The sequence below is a fragment of the Blastomyces dermatitidis genome, assembly GCF_000003525.1.
Source record: "Blastomyces dermatitidis ER-3 genomic scaffold supercont1.11, whole genome shotgun sequence".
Taxonomy (NCBI): domain Eukaryota; kingdom Fungi; phylum Ascomycota; class Eurotiomycetes; order Onygenales; family Ajellomycetaceae; genus Blastomyces; species Blastomyces dermatitidis.
Genome location: NW_025544784.1, coordinates 2,047,662 through 2,058,269, shown reverse-complemented (window position 1 = coordinate 2,058,269; position 10,608 = coordinate 2,047,662). Strand labels below are relative to the sequence as shown.

The following is a 10,608-nucleotide window of genomic DNA, read 5'->3' as shown; positions in this document are numbered from 1 at the left end:
ACGTGATCACTCTCATTCTGCCGCTCATCCAATAAGCAGCAACATCCAAACCTCACATTAGGCAATTGAATACCCCAATTCAATATCAGCACGCTCCAACCAGACCAATTGCTTTCCATTTACCTACCCCAGACCCATAGTCACCCGGAGAACAACAGACACCAGAGGAGCAACAACAAACATGCCCACCCCGGAATCCGCCGCCTTCCTCGCCAAAAAGCCCACCGTAGCCCCCAGCTACGACGGCGTCGACTTCGAGGACACCGCCGCGCTACACAATGTGCGTGACGCCATCATCCGCGAGCAATGGGTGCGCAGCATGATGGCGCGGCTGGTCGGTGAGGAGCTGGGGAAATGCTACAGACGGGAAGGGGTTAATCATTTCGAGAAGTGTGGGGTGTTAAGAGGTGGGTGGTTTCTCTCCTATGTGTTTCCGTGCTTTATATAATTTTATTTTTATGTTTGATTTCCCTTGGGGGGATTATATTGTGTGTTTGGTGCTAATTTCTAAACCGTGCGGTGCGGTATGGTGCGGTGGTAGATCGGTATTTCGAACTGTTGAAGGAAGCGAAGATCAAGGGATATTTGTTCCAGGAGAAGAATTACGTTTCGAAACCGGCGTCGTCGTGAGAGTGTGTTTGGGTGTGGGGGATGTAAAGTTGCTGCCGGCGGAGTCGAGGCCGGAGAGTGAGAGCGGTAATATGAGCTGCGGGGAGCAACGATGTGTGCGACGGCGGTGTGGTGGAAGCTTGAGCGTTGGCCAAATGGACGGAAGCCGGATTCTATCAGACGACGGATGATTACCTGCCTTGCACGCGAATTGGAAATGACAAGCGGTGGTGGGATCGGATTACATGGGATACAGGCACTGTCCTGGCCTCATTTGTTTCGTTGGACCAGGAGCACCTCGGTCTTGAGCGGAGGTATCACTTCGTGCCCCAATGGCGCCCTGCGCTCGAAACTCCTCTCACCTGGGTATCGGTCCTCAATTGCGACTTTTCGACCTTCTTCTAGCCGGGTCTTATACAAAATTTCGTTGCGCGCAGTTAGTTACCTCTGGTGGCGTTGCTTTCCCAGCAGCCCTAGATTATCTTTGCTCTCCCCTGTCGATGCCAGTTCGGATGAGCAGAGATATGTGCTGATAAACATGAAAAAGAAAATATCTGTGTACTGTATATATAATAGATTTAAAAGGGAAAAAAACGTTAAAACTTATATAGAAGTCATTATTATCATGTCATCTTCAATTAAGTCATAAACATTCCTCTCCACTTAGAAAAGATATAGAGACTACATATAAGTGAGTCCATCAGCCAAATGGCTTACAGCAAACCCCGACAGAGTATATACTAGAAATATCCCCTCTCAGACACTTCCCTGTCATCAACTTCTTCATCGCTGCTACACGCCACATCGAAGGACTCATTGGTTTCTGGTGGCGCACGCATGCCTACTAGTTGTTCCGCATCGAGTTGCGGCGGGCTATATGCTGCAGGAGTGGAGTGGATGTCTCTACCTGAGGGTAGGTTTGCTAGGTACGATGATGACGAGGGGATGAGCTGGGTATTTATCTGTATCCGGCCGGTTAGCAGTTCGCAACAAATTTCTCTCTCCCCCAGGTGCTAGTATAGACATACCGTATCATTTATCTTCACCCACTTCGCCTCAAGCATATCCAGCACCCTCCCTTCCTCCTCCCTTCCAGCATCGTCCCCCCAGTCCATTTCCGCCTCGCGCTTCAGCTCCTCCCCCCTCGACGACGACGCCGCTTCCTTCTCAATTTTCCTCTCCTCCCTCCGCTCCGACCACCCCCTCTTCAATTTCGAGAATTTCGCACCAAACCCCCCCTTCCCCGTCCCTATCGCATCCCCTTCCAACGTCCCCCGAAACCCCAATACTCCCCTCCCAGCCCTCAGCCAGGCAATGCCCTCTCCCGTCTTCCCAGCCATCTCCGCATCGATGCCAAAAAACCTACAAGCCTTCGCACGACACACCCGCGCCAAACTGCGCATGTAATTGAGCAAATCCTCGTCAACCTTGGAGTCGTTCCCTTGGCCACCGACAGCACCGGCGCTCGAGAGAGCCTGTTCCGCATACTCGGCTGCGCGCACGCACAGGCGTGCAAAGAGCAACGTACGCACTTTCGGGATATCGGGCGGTTTGACCATCCATTCCGTGTCGAGAGAGTTTCGCGCCTGGATACAGGCAAAGAGGTAGGCGTCGTCCTTGATGACGGCAAGCAGCGTGGCTTCCGCGAGGGCTAGGGTTGCGAGGGCTGATTGTGTGGACGGGTCGAGGTCTGGAATGGGAATTGACGAGGTGTCTGGTCCGGCTGGCGAACTAGGTGTGGATGTAGATGTAGCTGTAGTTGAATGTTTATGGAACTTGGAAGTCTGCGGGGGAAGAGTTGTAGCCGCGCACAGGCCCGAGAGCGAAGACGAGGAAGCCAGAAACGTATGTACACTGCTGGCCTGCAGTATATATTTGGTCGCCGTTTGCACAGCCGCCGTCTTCATTTCTGGCGTAGGCGTTTTGTTCGCATAGAGCGTTTTCAAATATCTAGCCCGCCCAAGGTTGGCCAGGACATACCCCAGCGTCGCTAGCACGAAGGCAATTTCAAAGTCCAGTCCGCGGCCACGGACGCGAGAAGATCGACCCAGTCCCACTTCACCGCGTCGCAGACGGAGCAGCGAAGAATCTGACGAGAGCGTGGTGCGCCATTCGACCTCGATCTCAGAACGGAGGTGGATCTCGATATGCTCTGTGCCGTGTGGGGTAGGGTCGGAGCTGAGGCTGTGCGAGAGGGCGAAGAGGAAGGGGATGTAGTCATTTAGAGCGGTGAGGATAAGCTGTAGGTGGTCTGATTGCTGAGCAGGGGAAAGGCGCTTGTGCTTCTTGAGGGCGAGGCGGAGGGCATGGCGGGCCGTGGAAGCGGACTGGGGGAGGGAGGGGTGGGTGGGGGAGGAGAGATAGGACTGAAAGGATAGGTGGGAGGTGGTGGGGAGGGTAAACGAGAACACCATGGCTATTGGTGTTAGGTGAGCGATGGTATTGGTTTATTAAAAACGAGCTGTAGAGTTATTCTGCTCATGGGTGTGGTGTGGTTATTATGTAGATGAAAGGGGGTTGGTTCAGATTGGAGATGTTTATCTACTCACTCCCCACAACGAAATCATACTTCTATGTCCTAATGCAAGAGCCACAAAATAGTACTGGAAAGAGCCACGTATAAATATCAACGATTGATTTCCTGAGACATACAGACGGGAGAGATCCCGTATATTTATATACAACTATGTCTCGCTGTTTCAATGCTGGTAGTTGAATGGTCCCTTCTCCTCAACAAGTCCATTTCGCCATCTCTGGTATCCTTCCCTGTAGCAGCATGTCGCTAACTGTTGGGGAATATGGCTCTGTATAGAGTTCCCTACGACTTCATTGGTTCCGTTCCACCAACTTATCGCCACACAACCCTCTCTCCATTTGCTATTGGATATGTAGAACATCGCTGAAGGGCTCCAGGTAATTTAGAAGCCGTCATGTTTCCTATCTCGATAATTTGTCGCGTGAGAAGAATTTTGTAATCGATTGTTCTGTCGCAGTTCCTCCGCCCCCCACTATTTCGTTCAAGCAGCTCGAATCTTGATGGAGATTCCAATATATCCAATAACCATGTTCCGTCCGAGTTGGCATGAGACTTTGCCTCATTCACGTTGACTGAGTGTCGTTTTGGGGCTTGTGAGTTACTGCTTGAAACAGTCCGCCTTGTCTAGGATAGCGCCACGATGGCAGGAGGTTCGTTCATACGAGTACTCAAGATGCTGCGTAGGTAAATATGGATAATATGTATTAAGATCTTCCCGATCGATATATAGGAGACGTTCATATTTCCATCTCCACCACATCGGACAGACTGCTAGGGACACTGCTCATGACGGACGAAGCAGCTTCGGTGCTCGCTTCTCTCGATCGGATCTGCATCCCCCAAGCTTTTATACTTTGGGCTCCGCCCTCTATCACAATGGGATGCACCTCTCCGCTTTTTCCGAGGACAGTACCTTGATACCGCGATTCCTCGCCGGTTTTGCTATGCTTTTTCTTCAGCGCTATGATGGCCACATGTGTCAGCTTGAAAATCAGCTCGAAAAATGCAAACAGAAAGGGGTCATATGCTCTTGTTTCAAAACATAAACACTTTTCACTAGACGTACCCGTGAGGTAATCCTCCTTCTCGAGCGTGTCTTCATCCACTACATCCCCTTCACTGGGAAGGAACCCAGCTACCCGTCTAATTTCCTTATTGACTGGTCCCGAAAACCAGGCCATAAACGCCTCGAGTCCGCGCATATCCTCTTCACCCCTTAGCACCTCCTCCGAGAGAGACATCTGGGGTTTCAGGGCACCTGCATCCCGCAGCGCCATAATGACGTCGTGGAGGTTTGGGATAGGGATCTCATCGTGGCTATTGTTGGCATGGTCGCTGGTGAAGGAGGCAAGGAGGATCAGATAGCGAGCGGTCAGGTCGGTGAGTGTGTCAACGACCGCGGGACTGGCCGAATGGAAGCCTGCAGCACGAAGAATTTGGATAACTGGGGGACGTAGTAAGGTGTGGTAAAGATTGGGCGCCGACATCTTCTGCCATAGAATACCTAAGTATCTGCTGCGACTCCACAGATTTGGAAGCAGACAGAGCTGGGGATGCGGAGTGTCTGGAGGTCAAAGCTGGGACTTGACATCGAATGCAGAGTCGCACATTCACATTCGCATTCACTTTGGCATTCGCATTCACGTTCACCTCAAGCTCCTAGTATATCACTCTCCCCAGAAACAGCGACAACAGCACCGCATCTACTATTGAACAAATGATTGTTGACTATTGATTGTTGGTTGTTGTAGCTATCGGTATGGCCGGGCCTGGATGACTCAGCAAGGGTAACTATCCGCTAAGCTCAATTAGGCAAGAGAGCGCAACCTCAGCTCCAGCTCCAGCGGGTAGATAGATAACTGCAGTTTTAACAACAACCCATCGACAGCAATATAGGACAACGTTCCATAGTCTCCCTCTTTTGCTGCTCGCAGGGAGGCAGATTTCCATTTATTGTTATATACTCAATAAGTTCCTCTACGGCAAACTTCACTCTATACTACGATTATAAATTATTAAGCCCCTTTGCGATGCGCAGGAGGGCTTAGGGTCCATCGCCATGTCTTCCCGACCGATGCTCAAACTGACCTTCAGCAAATCAAAGGTTGATCAGGTTACCAAATCCGCTTCTTCTCCTCCTCCTCCTTCTACTCCAACTACACCTGGAGGATCCTCACTCCCCAAACTCAAATTCAAAATTGGTCCAAAACCAAGCGCTGAATCCGGCCCCGCGGCCTCTGCTTCCAAATCCTCCAAGAAACCCAAGGCCTCCCGCTCCAAGGCCTCTCAGGATACTCCACGAACAAGTGCATCGAAGAAACGAGCAAGGGAAACCTCTGGCCATGATGCGGGTATTCGCACGGCAGCTAGAGGGTCGGGGACTAAGGCTTCCACTTCATCTAAACCCCCAGCTGTAAAGCGCATCAAACTCAGCACTAGACCACCGCCGTCCATTCGTTTGAAAAGCAAGGGAGAACCGCTTTTCCGACCAAAGGGTGTGGGATATGACTCTGAGGCATCGGACACAGAAAAGGACCCCGCGTTGGAAGAGCAGTTCATCCTCCGCATGCAGCCAGGTGAGGATTGCGATTACCTCCGCCAAGCCGTGACGGAGAAAAGGTTTGGACCTCGAAGCCAAGGTGGAGCCGATATTAGCTTCAAGTCGTTGACAAGGGATGGAAGGCGCTCTGTTCTCACCATTCGCGGACGCATATATGCGGCATCCCTCGTCGATCTACCATGTATCATTGAGGGCATGAAGAGCTGGGACAGGCGGGGCTGGTATAAATCCGCAGACATCTGCCAGATGCTTCTTGTCCTTGGCCGCGTGAACTCAGAGGAAGAAGCACGTACCTATCCACTACCCAAGGACGTCGACGAATCCACCTTTCAATACGCGCATGGCATCACCCCGCCGCTCCGTTGGGTGCGCAAGAGACGGTTCCGCAAACGGATTAGCAATAGAACCATTGAGGCAGTCGAGCTGGAGGTTGCGCGCTTACTAAAGGAGGATAAGGCAGCGGAGAGCCCGCCTGAGTTCGAGATACTGGATTACGCGCAGTATCTGCGGGAAACTAGTGCCATGAGCGAAGATGGCGCGAGGTATAACCTGGCAGGGCAGGAGTATGATGACGAACAGGATGCTGAAGGGGAAGAGGACGAGTACGGCATGGATGGCTACCCCCCACCCTCAGCGCAGGAAGAAGGTGGCGATGACTTCGAAGATGAGCTTGCTGCTGAGATGGAGGCAGCACTTGCAGCTCATGCCGATGCCCCTGGCCTCGCCTCTGGAACTGCTGGAGAAACGCCTATGCCCATGACGGCTCAGGCAGCAGTGCCGATAACAAAAATAGAACCCGGGGCCGAGATGGAAGGCGAAGTTGACGGGTACCCTGAACCCGGCACGCCCAACTCCAAACTCCAAACACCAGGCGAGACGTCTGGTGACGAGGACGAAGACGATGAAAGTGAGGAAGGTTCCTCAGGCGACGAAGCAGATCTAGACGAAGACGCGCTAGAGCAGCAGCGACAGCTAGAGCAACAGCGGGAGGAGATTGCAGAGCTTGAGGCTTTGGTACAAACCGAGACGCTCAAATGGGAGAGCATGGCCAATCCGATATTGAAATCGAAGCTTGGCAAGCGGGTACAGAATCTTAAGCAAGCGCTAGAGTTGAAGAAGGTTTCGTTTGGAGAAGGGGGTGAGGATGGGTAGATCCCAAATATCGTCGGGCAAATTGCGCTGGCTAGTTTGTTACCTTGTTACGGATTATTGGCGTTTATAGTACCTATACTCATAATGAGGATATGGGGCGTTTGTTAGTGGGAATGGCATTTTTATGGAGTTTTGTCTCGTTTTATTCTTGCTCTTGTCTTTATATTTATCAGAAGGGATGGAGTTTCAGGGTCACCCGTTAGTAACTAACTACTCACTCCCCGGAGTAAGGAGCGATTTATTTTTTATGCAGATATCATTGGCTACGGTTGAGAATAACCTATCTATCCTTGAAATCCAGAGAGGGATATGATCGTGAGCAGTCTATCCTAGTAACGTCAAATTCCTATATCTACTATGTGCGCCGTATGGGGCCCCCCGTTTCATCGTTAGGTTGGCGTACTATACAACCGCCCAGCCTTCCACAGGAAGTAAAATTGCATGCAAACAGTGTTTTTCGCCGCCAGCCCTTTGCAAGAAGGAATCAAGCTCAATATATAGCAGCTCTGTTTATGGGCTGGCTGTTGGGATAAAATTGAACATAGCCTGATGGAAATCCAGCACAATATAGGGGAGGAAATGGTTTTGACTCTGATAGAGCTTCCTCAGTTTCTTTATCCTACTCCAAACACTATGAGCATGGTCTCCTGTATTCACTTGAATTGAAGGGTTAAGTCTTGACACTTCTGTAAAATTCTGAAAAACATATAGTATGTGTTAAGCTGTCTCATTGTCCAGCCCCCCCCTTTTTTTTGTTGATGCAATTCACAGTGTTTGTCAACATGCAACAAGAACATGTTCTGTCTCATTTTACCTTCACACTCAAGATACAAATTCTTTCATCTCTTTACTACTTTAGTTCTCGGTAAACAAGCATTTATCTCAATTGTCATCAGTTCATCAGCAAACCGAACTCACAGAGACAAGAGGAAGAGTGGAAAAAGTGGTATCATGGCCATGGCAATAGCTGCAGCTCATAAGAAGGCTAATATCCGCGTCTCTGGCTTCTTGACAGTCCCACAGGAGGAGATTGAGTAAGTACTCATGCCAATTGTCTACTTGTACCCTTTTGAACCAATCCCTAGTTATTTGAGAAAACGAGAAAGACAATCAGTACTATTTGCATTTAAACGTCCCTCTTCATTCTATCACTCGTCCCATTGCCTGGAGCTTCCGCTCTCTAGCTCAGTCGAGCGGTTAAATGGCATATGCTCTGCTTCGCAGCCCCTTTGCTTCATCTTACTATAAGTTCACATCAAAGGAGAAGAAAAAGGACGAGAAGAAACCAATGTCACTAATGGTTCCATTGTTGGTAAACAGTATGGGCGCCTTTGCAAGGATGCCTCCGCCTGTCCCAGTGGAGGAGATGAGGATGCCCCTGACAATCCGCCAGCGTCGGTGAGTCCTGCTGGTTCCTTATTGGTAGTCTCAACCCTCCTTGCTTTGCCTACCCTCTTTTGTGGTAAAATACAACCCTTCTCTACGACTAGAGGGCTCAGGGGAAGTGGAGGAGACAAGGGAGGCGAATGGAAGCGGTGATGTAATCTGCCGATGCCTCTGAATAAGAAAATGGCTATGAGACGCAGACTATGCATACGTGGAGAAGAACTAATGGGGTCAAAAGGAAGAAGAGTGAGATGCTGACTATGAGGGATCTCACAGTCGCTTTCCCAACAATTTGGCAATTGTCCTTCCAGACAAATATGGCCAATCATTGCCTCAGCTTAGGAGTCAAAGTCACGACCGGCAGGTCGAGCAGAACCACCAGAACCAGCAAACCCAACAAGACCATCGGGGCGAGCAAGACAAACAGGCCGAGGAGGATCATCGGGCAGAAAAAAGCGCGGAGGCTATGGCTGCAGAATGGATGAGCTGGCTCAAAATGATGGTCCCGGACACGAATATCCAGTGGTTCGTGACGGAGAACAGGGACGTGATTTACAGGTTCTATGTGAATTATCAGGTGAGTAGGAAATCGAAAGAAAGAGAAAGAAAAGAAAAAGAAAAAGAAAAATTGAAAGCACAAGACCCAACTTGCCCCTTTTAGATGCCAGATTGTCTTTTGCTTCTCAATCTTTCTATTTCTTCATACTACTTGTATGTTGGGGAGGAGGGGGGAGGGGGGTGAGGGAGAAATGCTAGGTCAAAAAGACAAGCACAATCAAAACGAAAAGTGAAAATAGAAAATAAAATAAAAGCTGATGGGTCTAAATAACAGATCACACAAAGTCTCTGGGACGAGTTCTCAAGAGGAGATCTGATGTATCGCGGATGGAAGACAGGGGCGCCATCTTCATCTCTCACCAAGTTACCCATCGAAATAATTACGATGGTCTTCAACGAGCTTGATGTGCCCGACCAAGTGTGTCTAGGCCTAACAAACAAAACCGCAGCCAATATCACCCGTCACCTGAACGGTGGGTACGGTGTGCTATACGACAGCTCCATGCGGCTGCAGATCCTCTTCCGGCTGGAGTCGTGGATGACATACGAGCGACGGCTGTGCATGGCCTGCGGCAAATATTTTCCTCTGGACCCGCTCTTCTGGAAAGAGAGGAAACGCCAGGGACGGTGCAGAACGCGCAGCATGGTTTATGGGCGTGTGGATGCGGATTTTGAGTTTCAGGATGAGACGTGCCCGGAATGCACGGCGGCGATTTTGTGGGGCAATATTGCGATGACACATATTGGGATGCAGATGGCTATTCGTTGAAGGGAAGTTGTGTCAACGGGGGGGAAACCGACGGAGCACTTGCAAACGTACAATGACGGGGGTATCTAGAGGGGAGCGTATTTTCTCTGTGTTTGGTAGATAAGGGGATGGTTGATTGTGGTACTGTTACGTAGTCGCGGTCCCTTATGCCTGCATATTGGAATATCGGTCGTTTCTCCGCTTTTCAATATTGCCGTGAAAACATCGCAGAGGGGGGTTCTGAATGTATAGTCTCGTTGTTTCGAGTTGATGAGGGCGTAAACGAAGGACCCCTCCGATAGTCGTAATAAAATGTATGTCCTGTATGTACAACAAGTATACGCGATATCTTCCCATGTGCATTATATATTTGATACCTTCCTCACTTCTTCGCTCTATTCGTACTCCGCGTTTTCATAGGTGCCTCTAGATTGTCCGTAAACGGTCGATACGGCGCCGCGATGAAATGTTCTGGCGCTCTCTGCTGCGACGAGACATCATCCCTCTGAGGCTCCCCGGCCGATGGACGCCGTCTCTGCTCTTCATGAAGCTTATCCAGCGGTTCGCCGACGATGTGATACTTAGCCCAGTTAATAGGGGGCATGCGCACGACGCTCTGCGGGGCGGGGATTTTCCCAAAAGCCGGACGTGGGTGCTCGTCGACATCCATAGCACCTACATCTGTAACACTAGGCGTACTTGTATTCGCTTGAGCCATTATCCCGTCTGCATGTCCATCTTCATCACCATCTTCAATGCCGGTGGGATTGAAGATATCGCCAGACTTGGAGGTAAGGGTGCCTTTGGCGAGTTCCCGCGCAAACGCTTCCGGGTGTGCCACCGCGGCTTGTTTCAGATGATCAAGTGTTTTTATGTCACGGACTGCCTGTTGTTTTTGGATCTGGAGGATGGAGATGGCGGAGCGCAGGGCGATGGCGTCTGGATTGTCACTCTCGGATATGGGGACGGGGGCAGGCTCAGCCATAAACGTGGTGCAGGGTTAGATGCGGGCGGCGGAGCCGTGAGGTATTATGGGTGTTATTATTTCCGGAGCTAGTG

General features: G+C 50.5%; 6 protein-coding genes across 6 annotated transcripts; 3 read left to right on the top strand and 3 right to left on the bottom strand.

The window, feature by feature from the left end:
* Positions 1-181: 181 nt before the first annotated feature.
* BDCG_08649 (NADH-ubiquinone oxidoreductase 12 kDa subunit, mitochondrial) lies at positions 182-630 on the top strand (the record flags this gene model as incomplete). Its single annotated transcript, XM_045424439.1, has 2 exons — positions 182-407; positions 542-630. 2 exons carry the CDS (start codon positions 182-184, stop codon positions 628-630), a joined length of 315 nt encoding a protein of 104 aa, XP_045273148.1.
* A 719-nt stretch (positions 631-1,349) lies between these two features.
* Positions 1,350-3,023, bottom strand: BDCG_08648 (pH-signaling protein PalC; the record flags this gene model as incomplete). The annotated part of the gene is made up of 2 exons (XM_045424438.1): positions 1,350-1,571; positions 1,638-3,023. 2 exons carry the CDS (start codon positions 3,021-3,023, stop codon positions 1,350-1,352), a joined length of 1,608 nt encoding a protein of 535 aa, XP_045273147.1.
* Positions 3,024-3,882: 859 nt separating this feature from the next.
* BDCG_08647 (bromodomain associated protein) lies at positions 3,883-4,632 on the bottom strand (the record flags this gene model as incomplete). The annotated part of the gene is made up of 2 exons (XM_045424437.1): positions 3,883-4,106; positions 4,212-4,632. The coding sequence occupies 2 exons, from the start codon at positions 4,630-4,632 to the stop codon at positions 3,883-3,885; spliced, it is 645 nt and encodes a 214-aa protein (XP_045273146.1).
* Positions 4,633-5,011: 379 nt separating this feature from the next.
* On the top strand, positions 5,012-7,764 carry BDCG_08646 (transcription initiation factor TFIID subunit 7). Its single transcript, XM_045424436.1, has one exon. It carries the CDS (start codon positions 5,205-5,207, stop codon positions 6,855-6,857), a length of 1,653 nt encoding a protein of 550 aa, XP_045273145.1. The 5' UTR covers positions 5,012-5,204; the 3' UTR covers positions 6,858-7,764.
* Positions 7,765-7,808: 44 nt separating this feature from the next.
* Positions 7,809-9,953, top strand: BDCG_08645 (uncharacterized protein; the record flags this gene model as incomplete). The annotated part of the gene is made up of 4 exons (XM_045424435.1): positions 7,809-7,891; positions 8,082-8,255; positions 8,520-8,820; positions 9,076-9,953. The coding sequence occupies 4 exons, from the start codon at positions 7,809-7,811 to the stop codon at positions 9,568-9,570; spliced, it is 1,053 nt and encodes a 350-aa protein (XP_045273144.1). The 3' UTR covers positions 9,571-9,953.
* Positions 9,932-10,534, bottom strand: BDCG_08644 (uncharacterized protein; the record flags this gene model as incomplete). The annotated part of the gene is made up of 1 exon (XM_045424434.1): positions 9,932-10,534. The coding sequence occupies one exon, from the start codon at positions 10,532-10,534 to the stop codon at positions 9,932-9,934; it is 603 nt and encodes a 200-aa protein (XP_045273143.1).
* Between the last annotated feature and the right edge of the window lie 74 nt (positions 10,535-10,608).

Bases quoted from the DNA above. Each gene is read 5' to 3' on its own strand.
- BDCG_08646 (XM_045424436.1), top strand. From the start codon at position 5,205: ATGTCTTCCCGACCGATGCTCAAACTGACCTTCAGCAAATCAAAGGTT.